The sequence below is a fragment of the Neoarius graeffei genome, chromosome 15 (genome assembly GCF_027579695.1).
Source record: "Neoarius graeffei isolate fNeoGra1 chromosome 15, fNeoGra1.pri, whole genome shotgun sequence".
Classification (NCBI taxonomy): domain Eukaryota; kingdom Metazoa; phylum Chordata; class Actinopteri; order Siluriformes; family Ariidae; genus Neoarius; species Neoarius graeffei.
In genome coordinates, this window is record NC_083583.1 from 54,940,879 (window position 1) to 54,968,535 (window position 27,657).

At 41.5% G+C, this 27,657-nt stretch overlaps 1 protein-coding gene across 1 annotated transcript; it reads right to left on the reverse strand.

Moving 5' to 3' along the window:
* Window positions 1–282: 282 nt before the first annotated feature.
* Window positions 283–27,455, reverse strand: si:ch73-60h1.1 (calcium/calmodulin-dependent protein kinase type IV). The gene is made up of 11 exons (XM_060940586.1): window positions 27,349–27,455; window positions 25,184–25,262; window positions 25,027–25,089; window positions 24,744–24,826; window positions 23,433–23,505; window positions 8,858–8,948; window positions 8,347–8,421; window positions 6,606–6,681; window positions 6,352–6,478; window positions 4,263–4,415; window positions 283–759 (listed from the first exon to the last, which is right to left on the reverse strand). Exons 1-11 carry the CDS (start codon window positions 27,453–27,455, stop codon window positions 283–285), a joined length of 1,404 nt encoding a protein of 467 aa, XP_060796569.1.
* Between the last annotated feature and the right edge of the window lie 202 nt (window positions 27,456–27,657).

A 27,657-nucleotide genomic window follows, 5' to 3' on the forward strand; every position in this document is an offset into this window, starting at 1 on the left:
TTGTGCCTTTTCTCTACAGTATCAACTACAATCTACCCACAAATGTGTCATCCTCATAATAATGACATTCATTCTAACACAGTTTGTGTCAACAGTGAAGCTTTTCCAAATCATTTCAAATGTCTAGTTTTATTAAGTCAAGTAAACTGGACTTGTAGTATAATTTAAGACGTATAACCACTTATCTGAGAGGCTTCATCGGTTCTACAGAGTATTGAATTGACAGTTTGTGCAGGATAACAGTTCAGGTCATGATTCCAGATTCCTTTGGATCACCTGCACTCATTGACACTCTGCTGTACTGCTTGCAGTCTCGACAAAGCCATTGCTCATGCTTTTAGGGCTGGGTGGACTAGCAAGGACCGGCAAGGGCTCATGTTTAACCCCAGGATCTACCGAGCAACTTTTCTTTGGTGCCCTGGGCCGGACTACTGGAGCCATGGCCATGACCGAGGTCTTTCTCAGCCCCTCTGCCTTTAGGGGTGGCCTGGTGGGCATGATTCCCATGGTCAGAGTGGACGATTTGGGGCTCAGAGGGGTGTGGATAGGGGATCTTTCATCATGTGATGCCTCCTTCTCCTTGGTCTTGTCCATGCCTTCTTCAACAGGCATGGATTCACTTTGGGTGTCCATGGGTGCTTCTTTTGCCAAGCTGCATTGTCGTGAGTTCTTGTCAGAGCTGGGGATCTCGCAGCTGTCAGTGCGGCGCCTTGAGCCCTCATGCATGCGGCTTGTTGCCACCACAGCTTTCATGGCAGCCTAAAGAAATAAAGGATATTGTGTGGACTTAAATATTCAGCAATTATTCAAAAGAGTTTATAGGGATTTTTTTTAAGGTGGAATGGTCTTTGAAACCAGCCTCAAACTGCACAGCTTTAAAAAAAAAATTAACTCAAACGATTTTTTTGTAATGATGTACTATGCACTAGTGGTGAGATAATTTACATTACATTAATGCAGTTGGTTCGATTATCAAGGCCCTCATGTAATGAGCTCATGGGTGAGTAATCATTACATTAATGGCATTTAGCAGATGCTCTTATCCAGAGCGACGTACAACATACCCAGAGCAGCCTGGGGGCTAGATGCCTTGCTCATGGGCAGTTCAGCCATTCCTGCTGATCCAGGGACTCAAACTGGCAATCTTTTGGTCCCAAAGCTGCTTCTCTAATCATTAGGCTATGGCTTCCTCATGAGTGCCCCTATCATCTCCCTCATTATCTCAAATGTTCATGGGGAAAGGATTGGTGCAATTACAAAAAGCAAAGTTGATAGCCTTGACAAGTCCACCAACAATAAGGTGGTCGAAACATGTTACTTGGTGCACAGGCTTCTGTGAAGGGCTAGCAGGCCCCTTTAAGCTGTGTAGAGTTATTTTTGCACCTAGTGGTCAGTATGGGAACTCTAACAAACACTAATAGAAGCCCATTAAATCTGACCCATGCTCAGGAGACAAGCAGGACGGTTTCCCTGAGTCTAATTTTAAACTGCCAAGATCTTGTTTTATACCAAGTAATTTGAATTAAATCTAATACATTTCTGTAAACAAAGGCACAGTCTAAGTCTGTCATGTCAAGACAGGCAGGTGGACGGATGTAATTACAGGGAGTGTTTATTTAAAAACAGGCAGGGAAACAGTTCGAAAACAGAAGACAAAGGCAGGGTCGTGAAACAGGCAACGGTCGAGTGAGGCACAATCAGAGTCAGAGGTAAGGTGAAGAGCAAAATAACACTGAAGAACTAATGTGAGTCAAAAACCAGGACAGCAATACAAGGTGCAAGGCTTGGTAATGTGAGACACGAGGTACAGTGTGTATACTTCACAAAGTCTCTGTGTTTAGAGAGTCCTTATCAGCATGCGCTGTGATTGTGCTCTAATCCGGAACAGGTACATGGCAGTTAGTCCTAATGGCACTGCGTGCACATTGTGCACTCTGAGCGCCAACGCATGTGGACGTGACAAAGTCCATAGTGTGTCTATGATGTACAGAAGCTATTCTATTGCGAGATATTGCAAAGATTGGGAGAGGGAAAGTGGGATTATGGAGTGGATAATGTCCGTATATCAGAAATGCCTGTGTACCACAGTGTCCTTGTTTTATCAGCAAAGGCTGAGGCAAAGAAGAAAAACGTGTCTGTTTTCTAGTGCCAATATTTTTGGGGCAGTTTCAAGTCTTTTGTGTGGATTTTGAGATGTAGTTGGGAAACACACCTGCTCTATTAATGTCTTCCTGCCCACCAAATTCTATGGTCATTAGCTGCACATTTATTTACATAATGAGCTTAAATATTTGACTAGATAGACGATGTTCATTTAAAAATGTGCACTGATTTATTCAACAGGTAAAGTGGTCACTGACTCCTTGCTCTAGACAATCACACTGAGGTTTTCCTTTTACAATCATTCATCGAATATACAGTGCCTTGCAAAAGTATTCATCCCCCTTGGTGTTTGTCTAGTTTTGTTGCATTAGAAGCTGGAATTAAAATGGATTTTGGGGGTGGGTTAGCTCCATTTGATTTACACAACATGCCTACAACTTTAAAGGTGCAAATTATCGTTTTATTGTGACACAAACAATAATTAAGATGAAAAAACCCCCACAAATCTGGAGTGTGCATCGGTATTCATCCCTTTTTGTATGAAACCCCTAAGTCAGAGCTGGTCCAATCAATTCACTTCATAAGTCACATAATTAGTTGATTAAGATCCACCCGTGTGCAATCAAAGTGTCACATGACCTGTCACATGATGTCTGTATAAATCAACCTGTTCTGGAAGGACCCTGACTCTGCAACACGACTAAGCAAGCAACATGAGAACCAAGGAGCCTCCAAACAGGCCAGAGACAAAGTTGTGGAGAAGTATAGATCAGGGTTGGGTTATAAAAAAATATCCCAAACTCTGAATATCCCAGGGAACACCATTAAATCCATTATAGCAAAATGGAAAGAATGTCACCACTACAAACCTGACAAGAGAAGGCCGCCCACCAAAACTCACAGACCGGGCAAGGAGGGCATTAATCAGAGATGCAACAAAGACACCAAAGATAACACTGAAGGAGCTGCAAAGATCCACAGTGGAGATGAGAGTATCTGTCCATAGGACCACTTTAAGACGTACACTCCACAGAGTGGGGCTTTATGGAAGAGTGGCCAGAAAAAAGTAATTGCTTAAGAAAACACATTTGGAGTTTGCCGAACAGCATGTGGCAGACTCCCCAAACACATGGAAGATGATTCTCTGGTCAGATGAGACTAAAATTGATCTTTTTGGCCATCATGGGAAACGCCATGTGTGGCACAAACCCAACACCCTGAGAACACCATTCCTACAGTGAAGCCTGGTGGTGGCAGCATCATGCTGTGGGGAAGTTTTTCATCTGCAGGGACAGGAAAGCTGGTCAGGACTGAAGGAAAGATGGATGGCACTAAATACAGGGCAATTCTGGAGGAAAACCTGTTTGAGTCGGCCAGAGATCTAGCAGGACAATGACCCTAAACATACTGCTAAAACTACACTGGAGTGGTTTAAAAGGAAACATTTAAATGTCTTGGAATGGCCTAATCAAAGCCCAGACCTCAATCCAACTGAGAATCTGTGGCATAACTTGAAGATTGCTGTACACCAATGCAACCCATCTAACTTGAAGGAGTTGGAGCAGTTTTCCCTTGAGGAATGGGCAAAAATCCCAGTTGCTAGATGTGCTAAGCTAATAGAGACATACCCCAAGAGCTGTACTGTAATTGCAGCAAAAGGTGGCTCTACAAAGCATTGACTTTGGGGGGGTGAATACCTATGCACACTCCAGATTTCTGTTTTTTTTTATCTTAATTATTGTTTGTGTCACAATAAAACAACAATGTGCACCTTTAAAGTGGTAGACATCTTGTGTAAATCAAATGGTGCTAATCCCCCCAAAATCCATTTTATTTCCAGCTTGTAATGCGACAAAACAGGACAAACACCAAGGGGGATGAATACTTTTGCAAGACACTGTATATGACCAAGTGAGGCAGAATCCAATCTAAACTTATAACTGAGCAGTTGACAGTTAAAGCCTTTTGAATGTACAGTACAGTAGGTCACTAAGATAGATCCTGAACTGCGGAGCTATAGTACCTCTGTCCACTAATGCAATTCATAAAATTTTTGACTTATGCATCTATTCGCTGTAATTGGCAGTAATGTTACTCCAGGAAAATGTCCCAATACAAACCAGAATGCAGGAAAAAAACTACACAGAGCTCTAGCTAACCTTCAGTTTGCGGCGAGCATTAAACTCCTGCAGCTTCCTCTGCGTGGTGTCCATGTGGGAGAAGCGTGCTGCTTTGCCAAGCACCCATGGATGCCCCAGCGCCTGTTGCACACTCAGACGCTTATGAGGGTCCAGAACTATAAGCTTACTAACCTGTACGAGTAAAAAACAAAGAAATACATGGTCTTTCTACAATTCTGTTAAAAAGATTGATGCAGAATCTCATCTCATTCTCATCTCATTATCTGTAGCCGCTTTATCCTTCTACAGGGTCGCAGGCAAGCTGGAGCCTATCCCAGCTGACTACGGGCGAAAGGCGGGGTACACCCTGGACAAGTCGCCAGGTCATCACAGGGCTGACACATAGACACAGACAACCATTCACACTCACATTCACACCTACGCTCAATTTAGAGCCACCAGTTAACCTAACCTGCATGTCTTTGGACTGTGGGGGAAACCGGAGCACCCGGAGGAAACCCACGCGGACACGGGGAGAACATGCAAACTCCACACAGAAAGGCCCTCGCCGGCCACGGGGCTCGAACCCGGACCTTCTTGCTGTGAGGCGACAGCGCTAACCACTACACCACCGTGCCACCCCTGATGCAGAATCTGTCCAACCGAATATGAAGGGCTGTGGTATATCAGGATGTACAGAATACAGTACCAGGCAAAAGTTTGGGCACGCATTCATTCATCAAATTTTCTCTATTTTGACTATTTTCTACATTGTAGAACAATACTGAAGACATCAAAAATATGAAATAACATGTGGAGCATGTATGGAATTATGTTGTAAATGAAAAAAGTGTTAAACAAACAAAATATGGTTCATATTTTTGATTCTTCACAGTATCCAGCGTTGACCTTGATGACGCTTTGTACACTATTGGCATTATCTTAACCAGCTTCATGAGGTCGTCACCTGGAATGCTTTTCAACTAACAGATGTGCCTCGTCAAAAATTAATTAGTGCAATTTCATGCCTTCTTAATGTGTTTCAGATCAAACAGTAAACAGTAAATAATAAAAATACAGTAAATAGCCCTATTCAACACCTGTAGTAATCCATATTATGTCAAGAACCGCTCAACTAAGTAAAGAGAAACGACATCCATCATTACTTTAAGACATGAAGAAGTGTCTTTTAATTAATGAAAATAAAGAAAAAGACCCCATTGAATTAGAACGTGTGTCCAATTTTTTTGACTAGTACTGTATATCTATTTTACATTTTCAAAGGGAATGACATATAAGTAAAGAATAATAGGCAAGAGATCATGGTGTTAGATAAAAATACACCCCCCACCCCACCCCCAAAAGCATCCTTGTTAAGTATCCTCATATGCCCAGTCATTTCCCAACTCACAAAATATTTATTCAGTAAACAACAGCAACATAAGCCTTAGATCATGTAAAACGTTCTCCATATGCATTATAAGGCAAGTAAGTAAATTATTGGCTTGGATGCTGTTTGTAAGTTTTTAAAATGTGCGAAAAAAGGGATTACTCGTATTTATAGCAATTATATAACTTTCCCATTTCCTTATGGCCTTCTGTTACGCAACAGCTGCTCCACAGACAGTGTGCCACAGGCCTGGAATAAACTTCAGCTCAAAACTGGATTCTGAAATAAATGAATAAATGGGGGTGGCACGGTGGTGTAGTGGTTAGCGTTGTCGCCTCACAGCAAGAAGGTCCGGGTTCGAGCCCCGTGGCCAGCGAGGGCCTTTCTGTGCGGAGTTTGCATGTTCTCCCCGTGTCCGCGTGGGTTTCCTCCGGGTGCTCCGGTTTCCCCCACAGTCCAAAGACATGCAGGTTAGGTTAACTGGTGACTCTAAATTGAGCGTAGGTGTGAATGTGAGTGTGAATGGTTGTCTGTGTCTATGTGTCAGCCCTGTGATGACCTGGCGACTTGTCCAGGGTGTACCCCGCCTTTCGCCCGTAGTCAGCTGGGATAGGCTCCAGCTTGCCTGCGACCCTGTAGAACAGGATAAAGTGGCTACAGATGATGAGATGAGATGAGTGATTAAACCAGCATCTTGTCTCGAACCCAAAGCCTGACAGTCAGTGAGTTGGATCTCACCAAATCCTTTGCATTGAAGGACACTTCATCCCACCAGGGGGAGACAAACTCATAGTCACAGTTGAGGATGCGGCTGTACATGTACTGGTCTCCTCTCGGATCGAAAAACGGTTCAAACCCACACAGTCTGCAGGAGTAGAAGAGAAAACAAAATGGCAGATTTAGTGCAAATGTCACTTTACGCCACAGGCTGCACTCCAGGTGGATATGATGTAATGTGTTTATTCACAGAGCCTGCTTAGTTGTTTACTCACAGTATATACAGGATCACTCCCACGGACCACATGTCTACCTCTGGGCCGTAACTGTTGCCTCTGAGGATTTCAGGAGCTGGTGGAAGATGAGAAGAGAAACAGGAAATACTCCTACTGCCCAATCTGTTTTCTAACAGCGGGTGTTATTTTGAATGACTGATACATTATTGAGTTTTTAATTCTTTATGTAAAATGTAAAAAAATCAGGAAAAGCAATGTGCAACTACACACAAGAACTAGTACTATCAAGTAACACACACACACACAAAATCAACTTTCATAATTAAATAATAATAATAATAATAATTTTTAAATAATCAACTGATATAACAGTCACAATCATAGCACATATGAGATATTGTATCAGTTCAGAATAGTGCATATATATAAGCACACAGCTCAGATGATTTTATTATTTTATATATATATATATATATATATATATATATATATATATATATATATATATATATATATATATATAAAACAGTTATTCCACGAAATCAAGTCGTACATGAGCTGATAGCCAACAAGGCGCATAGCACTGAGTTGGCTAGAAACCATGTATGATGAGATTGAGTGGAATAACTGTTTTATTCTATCCACATTCACTGGATTTTGAGAAACAGAGCATTTTTATTTTTATTTTTTGCAAATTCGAAAAAACAAAAGCTTGAAACAAAACGTCTGACAAAATAATTTCCGCTTAGAATGTAAACAAACCGGCGAAATGACAGGAGCAATTTGTGAAAAATGCTATTATAATAATTCTTGAAAAATAAAGAAAGATATGTTCTTACCATCAAATACTTTCATTCCATATTTTCTTGCTTTTTTTGTAATTTTTTGGGTTTTGCTTTCATCCTCGCTTGGTTTAGCAACACGCTCCGCCATTTTCTTCTTCCTCTTCTTTAGGGTTTTTTTGGCGGTTGGCAAACCAACTTAAAGGTGCATTACAGCCACCAACTGAGCTGGAGTGTGGAGCAGGTGATGGGGGCGCGGGGGGGGGGGGATGACTATATTCTTTTAGCTATTTCTTTTTCTTTTAAATATTTGTTTATTTTCAACATTTTCAATATTTTAACAAAGTGATGTATCTGACTTGATGCGCACCGCCATTTTGTTTTTCTCTACTCACGGTATATTAGCTGATAGCCTAGTAGTAGAGTAGCCAATCAGAGCACGCAATTGCTCATATCCAGTGAATGTGGATAGAAAGAAGTCATCATCAAGTGAATACATCCCTTACTTTGTTTAATTGCATTTTTATTGGTTACCAGCTGCTACTGTATGGTGAGAGACAGGATTAACCAATCAGGATTTCTCATTTTGTGTTTGAAAGCTACCAGCCAGCGTCTCCCTGAGCACAGGGATATCATTTCCCCCTATTTTCAATGAATAATTTTAACCCTTTTTTCCCAGTGGAACTGTCATAAAGGCATTTTCTGGTAAAATTATTAATATGGAAAGATTGTCAGGCAGTAGATCAAGCCACAATGATTAAATCACAAATTTTGAATACCACAACCACCACTACTACTGACTAGCATCCAACCAAACTGCAAGTGTGTGTAACATTTAGAAATCTGAATGTACAGACCATGCGGTGCTTTTATTTGGTATATTTCCACACCTACTCTCTGAAATTAATCCCTGGCTATGCAACCGGCCCTAATATTGATCCATTTTTTTTCCATTTTATTTCGTTTTCAAGCTCGTCTGGGTGATCACAGGAACTCACCGCAGTAACCAGGAGTGCCACACACCGTCTTCATCGTTACTTGCTCATCTATTATCTTGGAGAGACCAAAGTCGGCTGTGGACAAGTTGCAGAGAACATGTCAGCGATTAAACCCTTTGGTGACTGACCCCTTGAAAATGGTTCCTCCAGGAACCATGACGTTTCAGTTGTCAAGACAACGGAAAAACTAAAATACAAATACAAATACAAGAGCATTTTGTTTTGTGCACAAGAGCATTGTGACGTATCTTTCTGTTTTTGTATTTTAGTTTTTCCGTTGTCTTGACAACTGAAACGTCATCGTTCCTGGAGGAACCATTTTCAAGGGGTCAGTCACCAAAGGGTTAAAGCATCTTCTCATGCATTGTGTTCAAAAAAATTACCAGTCTACCCTTTTCTATTTACTGATTTATTTACAGGTTTATTTACAAATTTACAGGTGCAGTACCATGTTAGTATTATCCTTTTCTGAAAGAAATAAGAAACCAAATTAGGATTTGTATTTGGTTACCTATCTTGAGAGGAGCATCTATTGACAGATCAGCATATAACAGATTTTCTGGTTTGAGGTCCCTGTGAACGACCCCGTTTTCATGCAAGTACTGCAATGAAGAAAGAAAGAAAGAAAGAAAGAAAGAAAGAAAGAAAGAAAGAACATTGCACCCTCAATACTACATTGAAACAGAATTGTGATCACATTTCAAACAATCGTTCAAGTAATGGCTGCCATTCATGTACAGTTAGAACATTGTAAGCCAGTTAAACTAGGGTTAAGTACAATTAGATAATGTACAGTTGTAGTCAAAAGTTTACATACAGTGGCATGAATGGCATGGCAATATTAATATGAATATTGGATATGAATGTCATGGCAATATTTGGGTTTTCAGTAATTTCTTTGAACTGTTCTTTTTCTGTGGCAGATTGTACAGCATACAGCTTTAATTAAAAAAAAACACTAGAATTTGGTGCACAAGTTTTAATTTTCTTTGGGTTTTCTGAAATCAACACAGGGTCAAAATTATACATACAGGTTCAAAAATTTACATACGCTCACTTAGATTATGAATTCAGAGGTGCCGAAACTTCCAAAATGTCTCCTATCTTGCCAAGGCCAAGGTCTCTTAACTTCCTGTTAGTGATCATGATTGACTACAGCTGGTAGCTTCTCTGTGCCTTCATAAAAAGGGTTTGTTTACAGTACTCATTGGATTGACCAACATGCAGTAAAATGGGAAAGTCCAAGGAGCTCAGTGCAGATCTGAGAAAGAGGATCACAGATGTACATAACTCCAGAATGTCTCTTGGAGCCATTTCTAAACCACTGCAAATTCCAAGATCAGTTCAAACAATTGTGTCCAAGTTATTGTGAGGTGGAGTCACTTTGCCAAGCCACTTTGCTTCAAGAAAACCCAAACTGTCACCCTCAGCTGAAAGGAAATTCGTTTGGATGGTCAGGAACAACCTGGGAACCACCATGGCACAGCCCTACCATGAACTGGAAGCTGATGGATCACTGTCTACAGTTCAGATCACCATGGACTAAGAGGCTGCTATCCAAGAAATAACCCCCTGCTCCAAAATTGACAACTTCAAGCTTAACTAAAGTTTGAAGCTGACCACATGGACAAAGAAAAAGCCTTCTGGAGGAAAGCTGTATGGTCAGATGAGACAAAGATTGAGTTGTTTGGCCACAATGACCACCATGTACAGAGGGACACTGTACCAGCTGGTGGTGGTGGTAGGATCATCATGCCCTGGGGCTGTTTTGCTGCCAGTGGAACTGGTTCATTGCACAAAGTGGATGAAATAATGAAGAAGGAGGATTACGTCAGAATTCTTCAGCATAAACCATCAGAAACTTGAAAACGACTTGGGACTTGGGAGTTACAACAGGACAATGAACCCAAACACGCATCAGAGCTGGTTGTGGAGGATAAAGCAGGCTAACATTAAGCTTAAAGCAAGTCGTGACTTCAACCCTATTGAAAATATATGGACCGTGCTTATAAGTCGAGTCCATGCCAAGAAAAAAAAATTAATTGAACTCTACCAATTCTACCATGAAGGGTCACAAAATATCCAACCAGAATTCTGCCAGAAGTTTGTTCATGGTAAACAGAAATGTTGGGTCAAGGTGAATCTTGTGAAGAGACATTTTATCCAAATATTAGGTGTGCTGTGTGTATATTTTTTGACTCTGTATGTATAATTTTGACCCTGTGTTGATTTCAGAAAACCCAAATAAAATTAAAACTTGTGCACCAAATTCTAGTGTTTTTTTTTAATTAAAGCTGTATGCTGTACAATCTGCCACAGAAAAAGAACAGTTCAAAGAAATTACTGAAAACCCAAATATTGCCATGACATTCATATCCAAGATGACGTCACTGTATGTAAACTTCTGACCACAACTGTATGTGTGCATTGTGGATGCATCACATACAGATTAAAAATGTTTAAGAAGAAGAAGAAGCCTTTATTTTTGTCACATGTACACAAGCACAGTGAAATTCCTCCTCTGCATTTAACCCATCTGAAGCAGTGAACACACATGCATATACATGCGAGCAATGAGCACACACACACAGAGCAGTGGGCAGCTATGCTATAGCGCCTGGGGAGCAGTTGGGGTTTAGGTGCCTCGCTCAAGGGCACTTCAGCTATGATACAGAGGGAAGGGAAAGTGCTGTTCATTCACTCAACTCCCCTCACATTTTACCTGCTGGACCTAGGAATCAAACCAATGACCCTTCAGGTCATGGCTGCCCCTGTTAATTGTTGATATGGTGTTAATATTGTGAAGTTTTCTGTGATGTAAGATTTACGTAGCAGTTTTGGACAGAATCTCCAGAGGCAAAGCCATAACTCATCTCATCTCATTATCTCTAGCCGCTTTATCCTGTTCTACAGGGTCGCAGGCAAGCTGGAGCCTATCCCAGCTGACTACGGGCGAAAGGCGGGGTACACCCTGGACAAGTCGCCAGGTCATCACAGGGCTGACACATAGACACAAACAACCATTCACACTCACACCTACGGTCAATTTAGAGTCACCAGTTAACCTAACCTGCATGTCTTTGGACTGTGGGGGAAACCGGAGCACCCGGAGGAAACCCACGCGGACAACATGCAAACTCCGCACAGAAAGGCCCTCGCCGGCCACGGGGCTCGAACCCGGACCTTCTTGCTGTGAGGCGACAGCGCTAACCACTACACCACCGTGCTGCCCCAAAGCCATAACTATTATCCATAATTTTCCAACATTGGAACATGTTCAATATGGAGGGCTTTTGAATCATTACAGTACTGCACTGTCCTTTAAACTTCATTCCTCTCAGGTTGCTATAACAACCATTACTGCACTGTGACTTTAGAAATTATACTAAATTTCATTCTAGTCACAGCTACGGAACTTAAGGTTACTTCAGTATCTTATTGTCATGTTAGATTTTTTATTTTATTTTTTTGTGATTGCAGTATTTATGCTCTACTGCCCCTCTGTGTACTCACCCCCACTGTTTCACATCCCCCCTTCCTGCCTGCTTCTTATTCCTGTTGCACTTTATTTATTTCCTGTCAACACTGTGTAGGTCATGCATGCGTCTTGCATCTCAGATCCAGGAGAAATGTTATTTCGTCCCACTGTATACTGCGCACTGTATATGGCTATGATGACAATAACTCGATGACTACTTGACATGACCTTGACTTGACTTATTAATCTATTTAAAAAAATAGGCTGGTGATTCAGCAGATGTTCCATAACACTGAATGCAACTATAAATGGATTAAAAAAAACGTTGGTGTTGTTCTACTAAATAAAAATGCTTGGTTTTGGCAAATTGCTATGACATACAGTGGTGCTTGAAAGTTTGTGAACCCTTTAGAATTTTCTATATTTCTGCATAAATATGACCTAAAACATCATCAGATTTTCACACAAGTCCTAAAAGTAGATAAAGAGAACCCAGTTAAACAAATGAGACAAAAATAGGATACTTTGTCATTTATTTATGGAGGAAAATGATCCAATATTACATATCAGTGAGTGGCAAAAGTATGTGAACCTTTGCTTTCAGTATCTGGTGTGACCCCCTTGTGCAGCAATAACTGCAACTAAACATTTCCGGTAACTGTTGATCAGTCCTGCACACCGGCTTGGGGGAATTTTAGCCCATTCCTCCGTACAGAACAGCTTCAACTCTGGGATGTTGGTGGGTTTCCTCACATGAACTGCTCGCTTCAGGTCCTTCCACAACATTTCGATTGGATTAAGGTCAGGACTTTGACTTGGCCATTCCAAAACATTTATTTTATTCTTCTTTAACCATTCTTTGGTAGAACGACTTGTGTGCTTAGGGTCATTGTCTTGCTGCATGACCCACCTTCTCTTGAGATTCAGTTCATGGACAGATGTCCTGACATTTTCCTTTAGAATTCGCTGGTATAATTCAGAATTCATTGTTCCATCAATGATGGTAAGCCATCCTGGCCCAGATGCTGCAAAACAGGCCCAAACCATGATACTACCACCACCATGTTTCACAGATGGGATAAGGTTCTTATGCTGGAATGTAGTGTTTTCCTTTCTCCAAACATAATGCTTCTCATTTAAAGCAAAAAGTTCTATTTTGGTCTCATCCGTCCACAAAATATTTTTCTAATAGACCTCTGGCTTGTCCACATGATCTTTAGGAAACTGCAGACAAGCAGCAATGTTCTTTTTGGAGAGCAGTGGCTTTCTCCTTGCAACCCTGCCATGCACACCATTGTTGTTCAGTGTTCTCCTGATGATGGACTCATGAACATTAACATTAGCCAATGTGAGAGAGGCCTTCAGTTGCTTAGAAGTTACCCTGGGGTCCTTTGTGACCTCGCCGACTATTACACGCCTTGTTCTTGGAGTGATCTTTGTTGGTCGACCACTCTTGGGGAGGGTAACAATGGTCTTGAATTTCCTCCATTTGTACACAATCTGTCTGACTGTGGATTCGTGGAGTCCAAGCTCTTTAGAGATGGTTTTGTAACCTTTTCCAGCCTGATGAGCATCAACAACGCTCTTTCTGAAGTCCTCAGAAATCTCCTTTGTTTGTGCCATGATACACTTCAACAAACGTGTGTTGTGAAGATCAGACTTTGATAGATCCCTGTTCTTTAAATAAAACCCACTCACACCTGATTGTCATCCCATTAATTGAAAATACCTGACTCTAATTTCACCTTCAAATTAACTGCTAATCCTAGAGGTTCACATACTTTTGCCACTCACAGATACATAATATTGGATCATTTTCCTCAATAAATAAATGACCAAGTATAATATTTTTGTTTCATTTGTTTAAATGGGTTCTCTTTATCTACTTTTAGGACTTGTGTGAAAATCTGATGATGTTTTAGGTCATATTTATGCAGAAATATAGGAAATTCTAAAGGGTTCACAAACTTTCAAGCACCACTGTAAGGGGGAAAAAAACCTTTGTTGTTATTGGAAGAACATCTAGTATATCACATTATTTGACTTTCCATTCATAACAAAGCATTATATATGATTACAGAGAGAAAATTGCATATTCTAAGACAACTAGATGGACAATTTGTTCAAGTTTGTTAAGGTTGCTTGCAATTTTACTCATTGAACGCCAACGAAACTGCTCATTGCTCATTTTAAATCCTGCAAATTGTTCACAAGAGCAAGTTGCAGCATCACGGGATGCAGTAATAATAAATAGGAAGTGTGTGGTATCAGTGGCAGACTAATGAGCACCATTGTGGAACGATCCTTCGTTATTTTGGAAGGTCTGAATCCTTGAATAGACTGAGAGCACAGTGCGAGCATGGAGAATTCGAGTGGAACCTATGGGATTTAACTTAATCAGGCCACGGGCTGGCCAGATTAATTGAAATGGAAAAAGCCTGCCATCGTCTGAAAGAGCTGTAGCAGATGGGCTTTTTTCCCCCCTTCACATTTTAGGCCACGCTGAACTGCTCTGAATCTGAGCTTTCTGTATAATTTGGCAGAGTTGCACTAATCTGTGATTTGCTGTTTCAATTTCACTCATTAGTTGCTTAATGCTTATTACACGCCACGCTGACAGTGCGCGTTCGAGCATGAGCGTATCTGCCCTGGCCCATTGATGTCTGGATTAAGGTTGAGCTGAAACCTGGGAGCTTGTTAACGCAGCTGTGGAGGTGTCACACTCGGCACTGCACTTTCACATCTGCCTATGAAACTTCACAAAAGATTCACTGTGTCATGTCTCATCATGTCCTGTCGTGTGTCCAATTCTCTGTCTGTCCGTGCATCATCGTGGTATTAAGTGCAGAGCAGCTTCATGTAATGTCTTGAATTTGAAATTAAAGAAGCAAAGTCGTGCTTCAAATTCAGGCGCCGGGGGGGATTCACAGTGCCAATATTTGTTGCACTCCACACAGAGCCAGAGCACCTCCAGTACCTCCATTAGTGCTGGAAAGGATGATGTATGTGCCTTGATCAGTCCGTTAGAACCATTCATCTTCCTGCGAGTTTTCCTAACATTCTGGCGACACATAAATCCAAGTCATGGTGTACGGGTGTCTAGAAGCCTCAAGCTAAAGTGCTGGTATGACTCATGCCATACCAAGAGCTGTGTTAATTAAGTTAAGTTGGTGTGTGAAAGAGAAAATGCCACTTCTTTAAAGGAGAACTGAAGGCAAATTTTTTATGATCAAAATTCTATTTATCTCATTTTATTAAATACAGGAATGCATTTTTGATCGCTATTTTGTCGCTGCTATAGCAAGTTACGATCGTTTGAAATATGCTCTGTAATACATCAGTCCATATGTCAAAGCGATGGCCGTAAACGAGGTTCGCTGAGACCTGTGCGAGACATCGTAGGACGGAAGTAAAACGTACAGCGCAAATCAAAGTGACCGACATCCGCCAACGTCGTCAAAAGACGCGCGCGCCCTCTTTCGAATGCTGATGTAATTGAACTGGAAGTTTTGTTTGTTTTGATAGCAATCAGGAAAGTCTGAAAAAAGTAGGCAGTAATCGTCATTTAAACTTGTTTTTGTGCAATAGTTCGTTTGGAAAACAGTTTTCAAAATGGCGGCACTGACACCTGGCTGACACGTCACGTTTCGAAGTCTCGCACAAGTCTCGTGAAGATCGCGCGGATAAGCGACGCCTGCCGTCGAACAAACGAACTAAATTCAACACGGCTAAAAACTGAACAGGTCAATAAGTCATACCTGCCAACACTCCCGTATTTCCCCGGAGTCTCCCGTATTTCAGAACAATCTCCCGGCCCCCTCCCGGATTGGCATTTCTCCCGTAATTCTCCCGTAATTTTGAAGGTCTCCCGTGACTCTCCCGTTATTTTGAACGTCAAATAAAATATATTATAAACGTGAATAGCGCGTTTCGCCTATGTCTCCGGTTGCCAGAGATCAGTACGAAAAGTAATCCAGTCTTCCCTGATAAACACCCTGCAATTTCAACTATCTCTGGCAACACACATACACATCTTCCTGAGCTTGCGTAGTTGATCTCTGCGCAGATCATCGAGCTCGCAGGACCGGGAAAAACAAAATGTCTGAAGGTGGGGGTCCAGCGGCCAAGAAGAAGTACTCATGTAAATTTAATGCAGAATGGACAGCGCAATTTCCGACGGTGATTACTTAATTTTTTAATAAATGTTGGAATGTGGATCAATACTGTGTTCAGAGTATTCACTTTATATACAGTGTGTGTGTATATATGTGCATTATATATATATTAGTGCTGTTAAAAATGTCGCGTTATTAACGTGTTAACTTGACTCAATTTTAACGGCGATAATTTTTTTATCGCGAGATTAACGCTCTGTGACATGATGTAGGTTTTTCATAAGCTTTTGACACTGCCAGGGACTTGGAACAGAGACTTTGCTTAGAAAAACGATAGCAGCTAGACTGTAATGCCACGCCCTGCACAGCCAGAGTCCTCTGCCCTCCCCCGAAGAGCCACGGTGCTCGGCTTAGGTTTGGTTTTCCCATCGGCGGCTCCAGCCCCACTTTGCAGTGGCTGTGACAAGACGTGTTATGCTCTGCAATAAAAAAAAAAAACATTGGTACAACCAGTGTTTGAACTATGCCGATATTTTCGGGGGGGTCCCTTTTTTTCCCTTGGGGGGGGGCTTGCGCTTGTCTCAGAGCGCGGATCTCCATCGCGCGCTCACTTTGGATATGCAAATGCTTCCCGTTACACACGATTGCTATGTCAATAAACATCATTTTGCCAATATTTTAGAGACCCCCCAACATTTCCCAAATCATGTTTTCAAGGGATCTCATGTCTGTTTCAGGGGATCTCGGATCCCCCGAGTACCCCCGTAGTTCGAACGGTGAGCAAGCCCATTCACTTTTTTATGCTGATAAGAGAATTACATGGTTTTTCATGTGACAAAAATGTGCGATTAAATTGCGATTAATCGCGAGTTAACTATGACAGTCGCGACATTAATCGCGATTAAATATTTTAATCGCTTGACAGCACTAATATATATATCTCCAAAAAAATCTCCCTTATTTTGCTACTGCAATGTTGGCAGGTATGCAATAAGTATAATATTTAATTGCAATTAGTTGCCAATACGAGTCACGATACAAGGTTACTAAAACCGAAAACGTAATTGAATAACACGTTAATTAAGAAATAAGGCAAGTTTAAAAATGACTTCAGTTCTCCTTTAACATGGTCTGAAAATAGACTGCAATCATGCTAGGTGAAAAAAAAACCCACACAAAAACAAAACGACGTGATTTTGCTTTGTGTACGTCTCACTCACATCACACAGTTCACCAACCGAAATCTGACACTCGTCACTCTTCTGTCTGTATGGAACAATGTACAGTACAAAGTCACTGATAATAACTTGGATGGAAGTTTCAGAAAATGACAGGGTGTTAATTTGACATGCCAGAGGATCGTCATGCTTTCATAGCACCCTGAGTGGGAAGGTTAAAAATGTGAGTCAGAGAGATACAACACTTGAACACTTGGTGTTTGTGATAAACGCAGAATAAATGAATCTGCTTTCGTACGGAGTGTATGTGTCATTTTGCAATGCTTTTACATTCTCTTACAGCCTTCAGCATATAACAGGCTAAAATCAGCAAAAGCAGCACCAGCCATGCATAATAATAGGCCTTCCTATGGAATCTAAGTTCCGATCTAACACAAAGTGACGAAGATTACAGCTGGGAGCAAAGTCTTATGCAAAATAAAACAGACGTATTTCCACCACCGTGCTGTTTCACTGACTTTAGCATGCACCCTGCTCACAAGCTGTCGCAGATCAGGCATCCCGGTTTCATCCCGATCAGGAGATTAAAACGGACAGAAGCAACGGCAATGGATTTTTCTTTTCTTTTTTCTCACTCGGAGAAGATTATTTCGCATTCTGCTGGGTGCCATGCATATCTGCTGACCTCTCACTTCTGACTGTGTCATATCCTATGTGTTAGTAGTTTCACACCACAGAACAGTAAACTCCCACCGGTCTCAGACCAAGCAAACAACACGAATTAATATTCATCTCAGGATGAGAACATTTTAGAAACACCGAAAGTATTTTGTCTACGAAGTGGCAGTTCGCAACATCTTTACTTCTACATGCTATCGCTTTTAACACGCCTTGTTTTTAGATCTCTGATTCTGTACAGAAGCATAACCAACAACCTAATACACTATTTTAAGCATTTACTTCTACTCTAAACATGATTAGATTATTTAGGAAGGTTTGTATTCGATGATTCTTTCTTTTAAACTGAGCTAGACACTACTGAGTTTGTTCTAGTTTTAGCCCTGAAGTGCAAGACTCCAGCACAGTTTGCCATTCTCTTTCTCTGACAAAGTACTAAAGTAGAGCAAGAAACTGTGCTGTCCTTCGCTCCTCCAGGACTGAAGTTGAACCCCATAGGTAGGTTCTTATATATTTCATATCAGAGGGGAACCGTCAGGGCCTTCTAGGCCTTCAGAGACGGCCCAAACATACACTACCGTTCAAAAGTTTGGGGTCACCCAGACAATTTTGTGTTTTCCATGAAAAGTCACACTTTTATTTACCACCATAAGTTGTAAAATGAATAGAAAATATAGTCATTTTTCTGGCCATTTTGAGCATTTAATTGACCCCACAAATGTGATGCTCCAGAAACTCAATCTGCTCAAAGGAAGGTCAGTTTTATAGCTTCTCTAAAGAGCTAAACTGTTTTCAGCTGTGCTAACATGATTGTACAAGGGTTTTCTAATCATCCATTAGCCTTCTGAGGCAATGAGCAAACACATTGTACCATTAGAACACTGGAGTGAGAGTTGCTGGAAATGGGCCTCTATACACCTATGGAGATCTCATCTCATTATCTGTAGCCGCTTTATCCTGTTCTACAGGGTCGCAGGCAAGCTGGAGCCTATCCCAGCTGACTACGGGCGAAAGGCGGGGTACACCCTGGACAAGTCGCCAGGTCATCACAGGGCTGACACATAGACACAGACAACCATTCACACTCACATTCACACCTACGGTCAATTTAGAGTCACCAGTTAACCTAACCTGCATGTCTTTGGACTGTGGGGGAAACCGGAGCACCCGGAGGAAACCCACACGGACACGGGGAGAACATGCAAACTCCACACAGAAAGGCCCTCGCCGGCCCCGGGGCTCGAACCCAGGACCTTCTTGCTGTGAGGCGACAGCGCTAACCACTACACCACCGTGCCGCCCACCTATGGAGATATTGCACCAAAAACCAGACATTTGCAGCTAGAATAGTCATTTACCACATTAGCAATGTATAGAGTGCATTTCTGATTAGTTTAAAGTGATCTTCATTGAAAAGAACAGTGCTTTTCTTTCAAAAATAGGGACATTTCAAAGTGACCCCAAACTTTTGAACGGTAGTGTATCAGCATTTCAAACGTTATATTTCATTTCTTACATTCTTTCCTAATTTCATTATCATTATTCTCTTCTAATTTGGCCTCATTTTCTATCAGTTTTGCTTCAGAAATGAAAGGGTTACTGTCCGGAAAACATTAAAATTGAGTTATCCAATGAATTTTTTTTGTTTGTTGTCTAGGCTGAGAAGAGTTTAGAGCTGCTCACTCATTGGTTAGGACTTCACTGCCGGGACAGAAGGCCATGGCACTGTGTGTTTATGTAGGAATTAACCAATCAGATTTTGATTTATAGTGGGCGGGACCAAAAATGTATCGCCCTAGGCCTTCTCGAAGGCAAATGTGAACTGAAACACAACTCGGCGCTGTCAGCACAGCAGTGAAGTCACCTTCCAGCCGGTGTAGCGTTCATCAGTAGTGTTAGCGAATGCTAATAAAGCGGTCAAACCAGTGCTATCGAGAGCAAGTAGCACAGGCTAACGGCTAAGAAACTACGATTTCTGTCTCCAGACTCTTCTTCCATGCTGCATGCTCGTTACAGTATTTTTCACTCAGACTTAAGTATTCATTTCCCTGTGTAATTTACTTAGTTACTTTTAAAATCAACATTGACACCTACATACAACGGAGCGACCTGGCAGCCTGATGCTAATCCCTTGCAAAATCCTTTGCCCTGTTGTGTTTTTGGTATGTCTGGCTGAGCTCAAGTCCCAGCTCTAATAGTAACAGTTTGCCACTGTTTCAAATCTAGTGCACATAGTATAAAGGTGAGTTTTAATGCAAAGGATAATAAACATGCTAAGTGTCTTTGTATCTTTTTGGCTGCTTATATACAGTATACATAAGCAATGTATTAAGTAAACTTGGGCATTGTTCACTGTTTTATTCTTCAATCACAATTTTTTTTTACTAAAAAATAAATGTTATGTACAGTGGTGCTTGAAAGTTTGTGAACCCTTTAGAATTTTCTATATTTCTGCATAAATATGACCTAAAACATCATCAGATTTTCACACAAGTCCTAAAAGTAGATAAAGAGAACCCAGTTAAACAAATGAGATAAAAATATTATACTTGGTCATTTATTTATTAGGAAGATGATCCAATATTACATATCTGTGAGTGGCAAAAGTATATGAACCTTTGTTTCAGTATCTGGTGTGACCCCCTTGTGCAGCAATAACTGCAACTAAACGTTTCCGGTAACTGTTGATCAGTCCTGCACACCGGCTTGGAGGAATTTTAGCCCATTCCTCCGTACAGAACAGCTTCAACTCTGGGATGTTGGTGGGTTTCCTCACATGAACTGCTCGCTTCAGGTCCTTCCACAACATTTCGATTGGATTAAGGTCAGGACTTTGACTCGGCCATTCCAAAACATTAACTTTATTCTTCTTTAACCATTCTTTGGTAGAACGACTTGTGTGCTTAGGGTTGTTGTCTTGCTGCATGACCCACCTTCTCTTGAGACAGTTCATGGACAGATGTCCTGACATTTTCCTTTAGAATTTGCTGGTATAATTCAGAATTCATTGTTCCATCAATGATGGCAAGCCATCCTGGCCCAGATGCAGCAAAACAGGCCCAAACCATAATACTACCACCACCATGTTTCACAGATGGGATAAGGTTCTTATGCTGGAATGCAGTGTTTTCCTTTCTCCAAACATAACGCTTCTCATTTAAACTAAAAAGTTCTATTTTGGTCTCATCCGTCCACAAAACATTTTTCCAATAGCCTTCTGGCTTGTCCACATGATCTTTATCAAACTACAGACGAGCAGCAATGCTCTTTTTGGAGAGCAGTGGCTTTCTCCTTGCAACCCTGCCATGCACGCCATTGTTATTCAGTGTTCTCCTGATGGTGGACTCACGAACATTAACATTAGCCAATGTGAGAGAGGCTTTCAGTTGCTTAGAACAGCCTTTCTCGGTGCCGTCTGGCTTCGTTAGGGGTGCCGTCAAAAAATTATATATTCTAACATTGAAATGAATAAAATGAATTAAAATTCCAAAAAATTTTAATTCCCATGTCACAACGTTACTGCCGGGGTCAGCGTATGGTCAGCGTGACTGCGTATATTTTATATGGGGGTGCTTTGAGAAATTGCATACTTCTGAAGGGTGCTGTGACTGAAAAAATGTTGAGAAACGCTGACTTAGAAGTTACCCTGGGGTCCTTTGTGACCTCGCTGACTATTACATGCCTTGCTCTTGGAGTGATCTTTGTTGGTCGACCACTCCTGGGGAGGGTAACAATGGTCTTGAATTTCCTCCATTTGTACACAATCTGTCTGACTGTGGATTGGTGGAGTCCAAACTCTTTAGAGATGGTTTTGTAACCTTTTCCAGCCTGATGAGCATCAACAACACTTTTTCTGAGCTCCTCAGAAATCTCCTTTGTTCGTGCCATGATACACTTCCACAAACATGTGTTGTGAAGATCAGACTTTGATAGATCCCTGTTCTTTAAATAAAACAGGGTGCCCACTCACACCTGATCGTCATCCCATTGACTGAAAACACCTGCCTCTAATTTCACCTTCAAATTAACTGCTAATCCTAGAGGTTCACATACTTTTGCCACTCACAGATATGTAACATTGGATCATTTTCCTCAATAAATAAATGACCAAGTATAATATTTTTGTCTCATTTGTTTAACTGGGTTCTCTTTATCTACTTTTAGGACTTGTGTGAAAATCTGATGATGTTTTAGGTCATATTTATGCAGAAATATAGAAAATTCTAAAGGGTTCACAAACTTTCAAGCACCACTGTAGCATAAACACCTACATTTTAGTCTCACGTGAATTTTACTCTATGTATACTCTAATTATACCGTAATTATTTCTCAGGATAATGTACGTATTGTCCAAAACAAGCATCACAACAAAGACACCTGAACAGATGGCTGTGGAAACCAAATTATATTCTATAACCTCTATAATCAATTTGCACATCAAGTATCGGTGGCTAGCCTGTTTGTTCCGAAGGCATATAATAGGATCCAATTACTGCTCACTAGATTTCCATCAAAACAAGCCTCGACATGACTATAAAGTGCATTTAGCTCTCAGGGCATTCCATGGAAAATAAAGTTTTCTTCTGATACCATCTGTGTGTCTAGCAGGGTGAGAGAAGTACAGCTGAGACATGTAAAATGGCCGACATGGAAGGAGAGAGGACGCTTTCATCTCCCTTTTGCTCAGATAGCAACTAAATAGTTGCTCAGTAATGATCCGTAGCTAATTATCATATGCATGTACACATTTCTTTGAATAAAAATATTATCTGACGCTTGTATAATATTTAATTATGTATAATTGTAATTAAGATTTTAACATCTCTCGAGGGATACGCAAAGCAAGTACCTGTAAAATATGAAAATAAAAGGTAGTACAAGTGTAAATATTCATTCATTCATTCTCTATAGTGCTTATCCATTGTGGGTCATGGGGAACCTGGAGCTAATCCAAGCTGACATTGGGATAGAGGTGGGTTCCACCCTGGATGGGTCGCTAATATTTCAGTTGACTTACAGTAACCTGCACGTCTTTGGACTGTGGGATGAAACCAGAGCCCAAACAGGCATGAGGAGAACATACAAACTCCACACAGACCAGCAGGTTCATACCCAGAACCATCTTGCTGTGAGGCGACAGTGTTAATCACTGCACCACCAAGTGAAACTCATCTCATCTCATCTCATCTCATCTCATCTCATCTCATCTCATCTCATCTCATTATCTGTAGCCGTTTTATCCTGTTCTACAGGGTCGCAGGCAAGCTGGAGCCTATCCCAGCTGACTACGGGCGAAAGGCGGGGTACACCCTGGACAAGTCGCCAGGTCATCACAGCACTGACACATAGACACAGACAACCATTCACACTCACATTCACACCTACGCTCAATTTAGAGTCACCAGTTAACCTAACCTGCATGTCTTTGGACTGTGGGGGAAACCGGAGCACCCGGAGGAAACCCACACGGACACGGGGAGAACATGCAAACTCCGCACAGAAAGGCCCTCGCCGGCCACGGGGCTCGAACCCGGACCTTCTTGCTGCGAGGCGGCAGCGCTAACCACTACACCACCGTGCCGCCCCCAAGTGAAACTATGAAAATAAATAAAAGTACACAATAAACCTGGGCCTTACCGCCACTGCCTCGAGGATTTGCTTGATTACATGAGCAGCGTCTCGCTCACTGTAGTAGCCCCTCTCCACAATCCTGACAATAAAAAAAACAACCCAAACATTCAGCTAATGAGTTTGAAAATACATGGACTCTGTTCATACATCCAGCCCTTGTTTGATCATGAATGATTCAGCCCTAAATCACTCTAATAAAAGACTGTATTCCAAAATAATTAAAAATCAAATTGCACGACCAGTCAAATACAAAAATACTGTACATTACTCCGAAAGGACAGATAATGTGTTCGAAACGCATCGAGACAAACAGGAAGTGGGCAATACTCGTTTTTTTATTTGAAAGCTCGTTGGAAAAGTTCTCAGGGTATCTGGGTGAATAGAAAGCTGTGTATCAGGACAGGAATTGCTAAGGATGCAACAAAAAATGGTGTGCGACGTGTGTGCAGGTATGAGTGTGCGATCATGTGACGCTTGCGGGACAAAGACGCTCATTCATTTGAACATACACTGTTCATTCATTTATCCTTAGTAACTGCCTGGTCAAGGCGGCAGTGGTTTAAATTAAGCTGCGAGTTTGTTCATGTTTTTCCGAATCATGGGCATCTCGAAGTTGAGACTAATTGTGAACTTGAGTGATGTAGCTGAGTTTGAGGAACTTTCAGAGGCAGAATCCTCAGATGATGCGGACAGTGCTGGAATTTTTACTTCTGTTTTTTTTTTTCCTTTTTCTCACAGTGTTTTCCAGTCTTTAGACCACACCCACTTTGAGTTTAAATCCAAATCTAGATATACATATGGATATTTGGAGCATGAAACAGATCCAGATCCAGATCCAGATCGTCGCTATATCAGAGTCTTTTTTCCTGTTGGCCAAGAAGAGTTACAGCACAGCAGATAAATATGACCCACTGCGTAGCCAATGGAAGGGTTTCATTCACTACCCAGGTTTTTTTTTTTTTTTAATCTGTTGAGTGCTGTTTTTTCTGCCTACACTGAAAAAAAAAACCAAGAAAGCTCAAGCAAACCACTCGTCCATATGGAGTCAGTTTGCAGATAAAATTTATACTGATTACTCAAAAAGTCATATCTGGAAATGAAAAGAAGGAATGACCTTTAGTTATATATTACCCTAAATTAGGATTCAACCACCACACGACTGAAAAACCTTATCAAGAAAAGTCTCTGAATTGAAAGACCCTTGCTTCTACTTCTCTACGCTTTGAAGTCAGTAATCCGCTGGCAAATGCACATGCTGTTTCCATTAATGGTTTTAATAAATACAGGGTTTTAAATAGAACTTCAGTGAACGCACACCTGTCAAAAAGTTCCCCGCCAGTGACGAGCTCCAGGATTAGAGAGATTTCTGTTTCCGTCTCGAAGATCTCTTTCAGGCGAATCTGTAAGCCACACAGAGAGAAACAACGGAGAGAAACGATGCTGCAAATTACATTCTATGTGAAAAAGAATGCAATATTGGTCTGGCAAAATTCTGGATATATAAAATCACGCAACCTAATATTATTTAGAAATGCATGTATAGCCAATAACTCTTCCCAATGACTCTTATAGCAGAAAAGAAAAACACCCAAATTCTTACAATGTTTGGATGGGAAAGACGCAGCAGAACCCCGATTTCTGTTCTTACAATTTTCTTGTCGATCTGCAACAATATGACAGTGCTAAATTGTATAAAATATCGTTCTTGACTTTATAACTAATGGCTAACTTTCTACTAAAACAGCATTCTGACTTACAGTCTTCTTCAGGACCTTGGCTGCAAAAGGCTTCTCAGTTTGCTTCTCTTCACAGCGATACACAACTGATGTGGCCCCTCTAGAGAAAAAACAAAGGAAAAATCAATGAAGTCATCAATGCTAAATAGACGACACTCAGCGCTGGAGCCAAGATGGAGATGCAATTCCGAATCTTGGAAACTGGAGTAGCACAAACGTGTAACTGATGAGGAATCAGTGGGGTATTGTATTTGATAGCATGCCACCAAGAAAGAGCTTTGATTTGAATCACCACACAGCTGTCCAGGCCAATCCTGCTCAAGCTGTGAGTGCCCTTCTTCCAAACTGATGGCCTACTTATAAGTTCTGAGTTCTGTCAGAATATATTTGAAGCTGTAACAAGACGCAGAGTGACAGTTCAATATCTTTGTACGTTCATTTATTCATTCTTCTACAGTAACTGCTTTACCTTGGATCTGGAGCTTATTCCTAGTGGGAAGTTGGAATATACATGGATGGGATGACATACCGTTGCAGGGAACTATGCACACACACATACACACACACATGATTACGAGCACTAAACCACAGCTTTTATGTCACCAAGCCATGTTTTTGGGAGGTAGGAGGAAACCGAAGAACATAAAACCATACAAGTTCAAGAGACCCTGGGACTATAAGGCAATAACACTACCTGCTGTGCCAATACTAGTATTTGGTATATTTAGATAACGGTCTAGTTTTAAATATATATACACTGTATGATGAACAATTAATAGAGTAAATGATCCTATCCTGCATCAATTTTCTAATAAACAAATAGCAAGGTTATAAACCTAACCCATGTTTCATCCAGTTTCTTAGATTAGATCAAACACATCAAGCATCAAGCAGTGTTTTGTTTTTTTTCTCACCAAAACGAAGCTGGGATTCACACGCCACCTGGTATGTGAGAGGAGGTGCTGGAGGTCTTTCTTGGGTTCTGTGAAATCGTTAATGCTTAATTGTCAGTGGATGACTTATTGAGATCACAAGGCTGAACACACAGGGAGCCTGAGCACCACTCCGTCTGCTTAAATGTGATTAAACACACCGGCACCTCAGGCTTCAAGAAAGCCGATCTTAAATGTCATTAGGCACTGAGAACGAAGCATTAACACCACCATCATAAGAGCATATGTGTGTGTGTGTGAGGTGTCTGGGGTCAGAGGTTATACTGTATGAATGCAGAGAGCTGGGCCACATCACCTGATTCCCCCCCCTTCATCCTCCTCCTCATCTTAATCCACCCATCTATTTCTGTTTTTCTTCTTAGACCACAGACTGCCCTTAATAATCAGTATAACAACATCCAACAACATCCAGCTTTGAAAGTCCTGTTTCTTCTTGGACCAATAACCAGAGGAACATTTGGAATCATAAATGTGAGATAATAATGCCATCTCACCTGACCTAATTACAACTATTATACGAGAACCAGACATCTTTACGAAGAACACAGCAGAAACCCAGTGTTGAAGACACACACACACACACACACACACAGCACAGGATTCTCATCTCATCTCATCTCATCTCATCTCATCTCATCTCATCTCATCTCATCTCATCTCATCTCATTATCTCTAGCCGCTTTATCCTGTTCTACAGGGTCGCAGGCAAGCTGGAGCCTATCCCAGCTGACTACGGGCGAAAGGCGGGGTACACCCTGGACAAGTCGCCAGGTCATCACAGGGCTGACACATAGACACAAACAACCATTCACACTCACATTCACACCTACGGTCAATTTAGAGCCACCAGTTAACCTAACCTGCATGTCTTTGGACTGTGGGGGAAACCGGAGCACCCAGAGGAAACCCACGCGGACACGGGAAGAACAAGCAAACTCCGCACAGAAAGGCCCTCGCCGGCCACGGGGCTCGAACCCGGACCTTCTTGCTGTGAGGCGACAGCGCTAACCACTACACCTTACACTACATATTAAATGCTTACAAAATTCACATAGATTTAAATTTACAGAAAGGTCTTTTCTTCTTCTTTTTGGTTACAGACTTGGACGACAGACAGTAGATGTTCTCCACCACAGTAATGGGGCACGGGATGGGGTGAGGTGGGGTGGGAGGCTGTAAGCGAGGTAGAAAATAACGGATCAGGATAATTATCCAATAGTATAGCCGACTTGCCTCCCCAGTTCTGGGCCCATGGTGTAGAACTCATCCAAGGAAACATCTCGACGTGAGCCGTCCACCCAGTAGTCTACAGATCCAGCGCTGAGGCGAGAGCTCGGCATTGTTGCACCTCCAGAACCTCTGTGTTTTCCTCTAGCAGAGATGGGCCCTACAGATCAGAGGGAGCCTCATCGCATCATAGATACTGACATATGATGTGCTTCCAAAGTCTTTCAGCGAACCAGTTTAAGAATGAGCTACAGGGAACTAAAATGGGTTCAAGCTTCCCATTTCCAGTAAAGTGCGCCCATCCAGCTTCAGTCC

What these genes read in the sequence shown, in the direction of transcription:
- si:ch73-60h1.1 (XM_060940586.1), bottom strand. Translation starts at nt 27,455, where the DNA reads ATGCCGAGCTCTCGCCTCAGCGCTGGATCTGTAGACTACTGGGTGGAC. An exon ending in ATGGGCCCAGAACTGGGGAG is followed by an intron (nt 25,263 to 27,348) that starts GCAAGTCGGCTA and finishes TTTTTTCTCTAG; the next exon opens with AGGGGCCACATCAGTTGTGT. An exon ending in AGATGCTCCTCTCAAGATAG is followed by an intron (nt 8,422 to 8,857) that starts GTAACCAAATAC and finishes ACTTGTCCACAG; the next exon opens with CCGACTTTGGTCTCTCCAAG.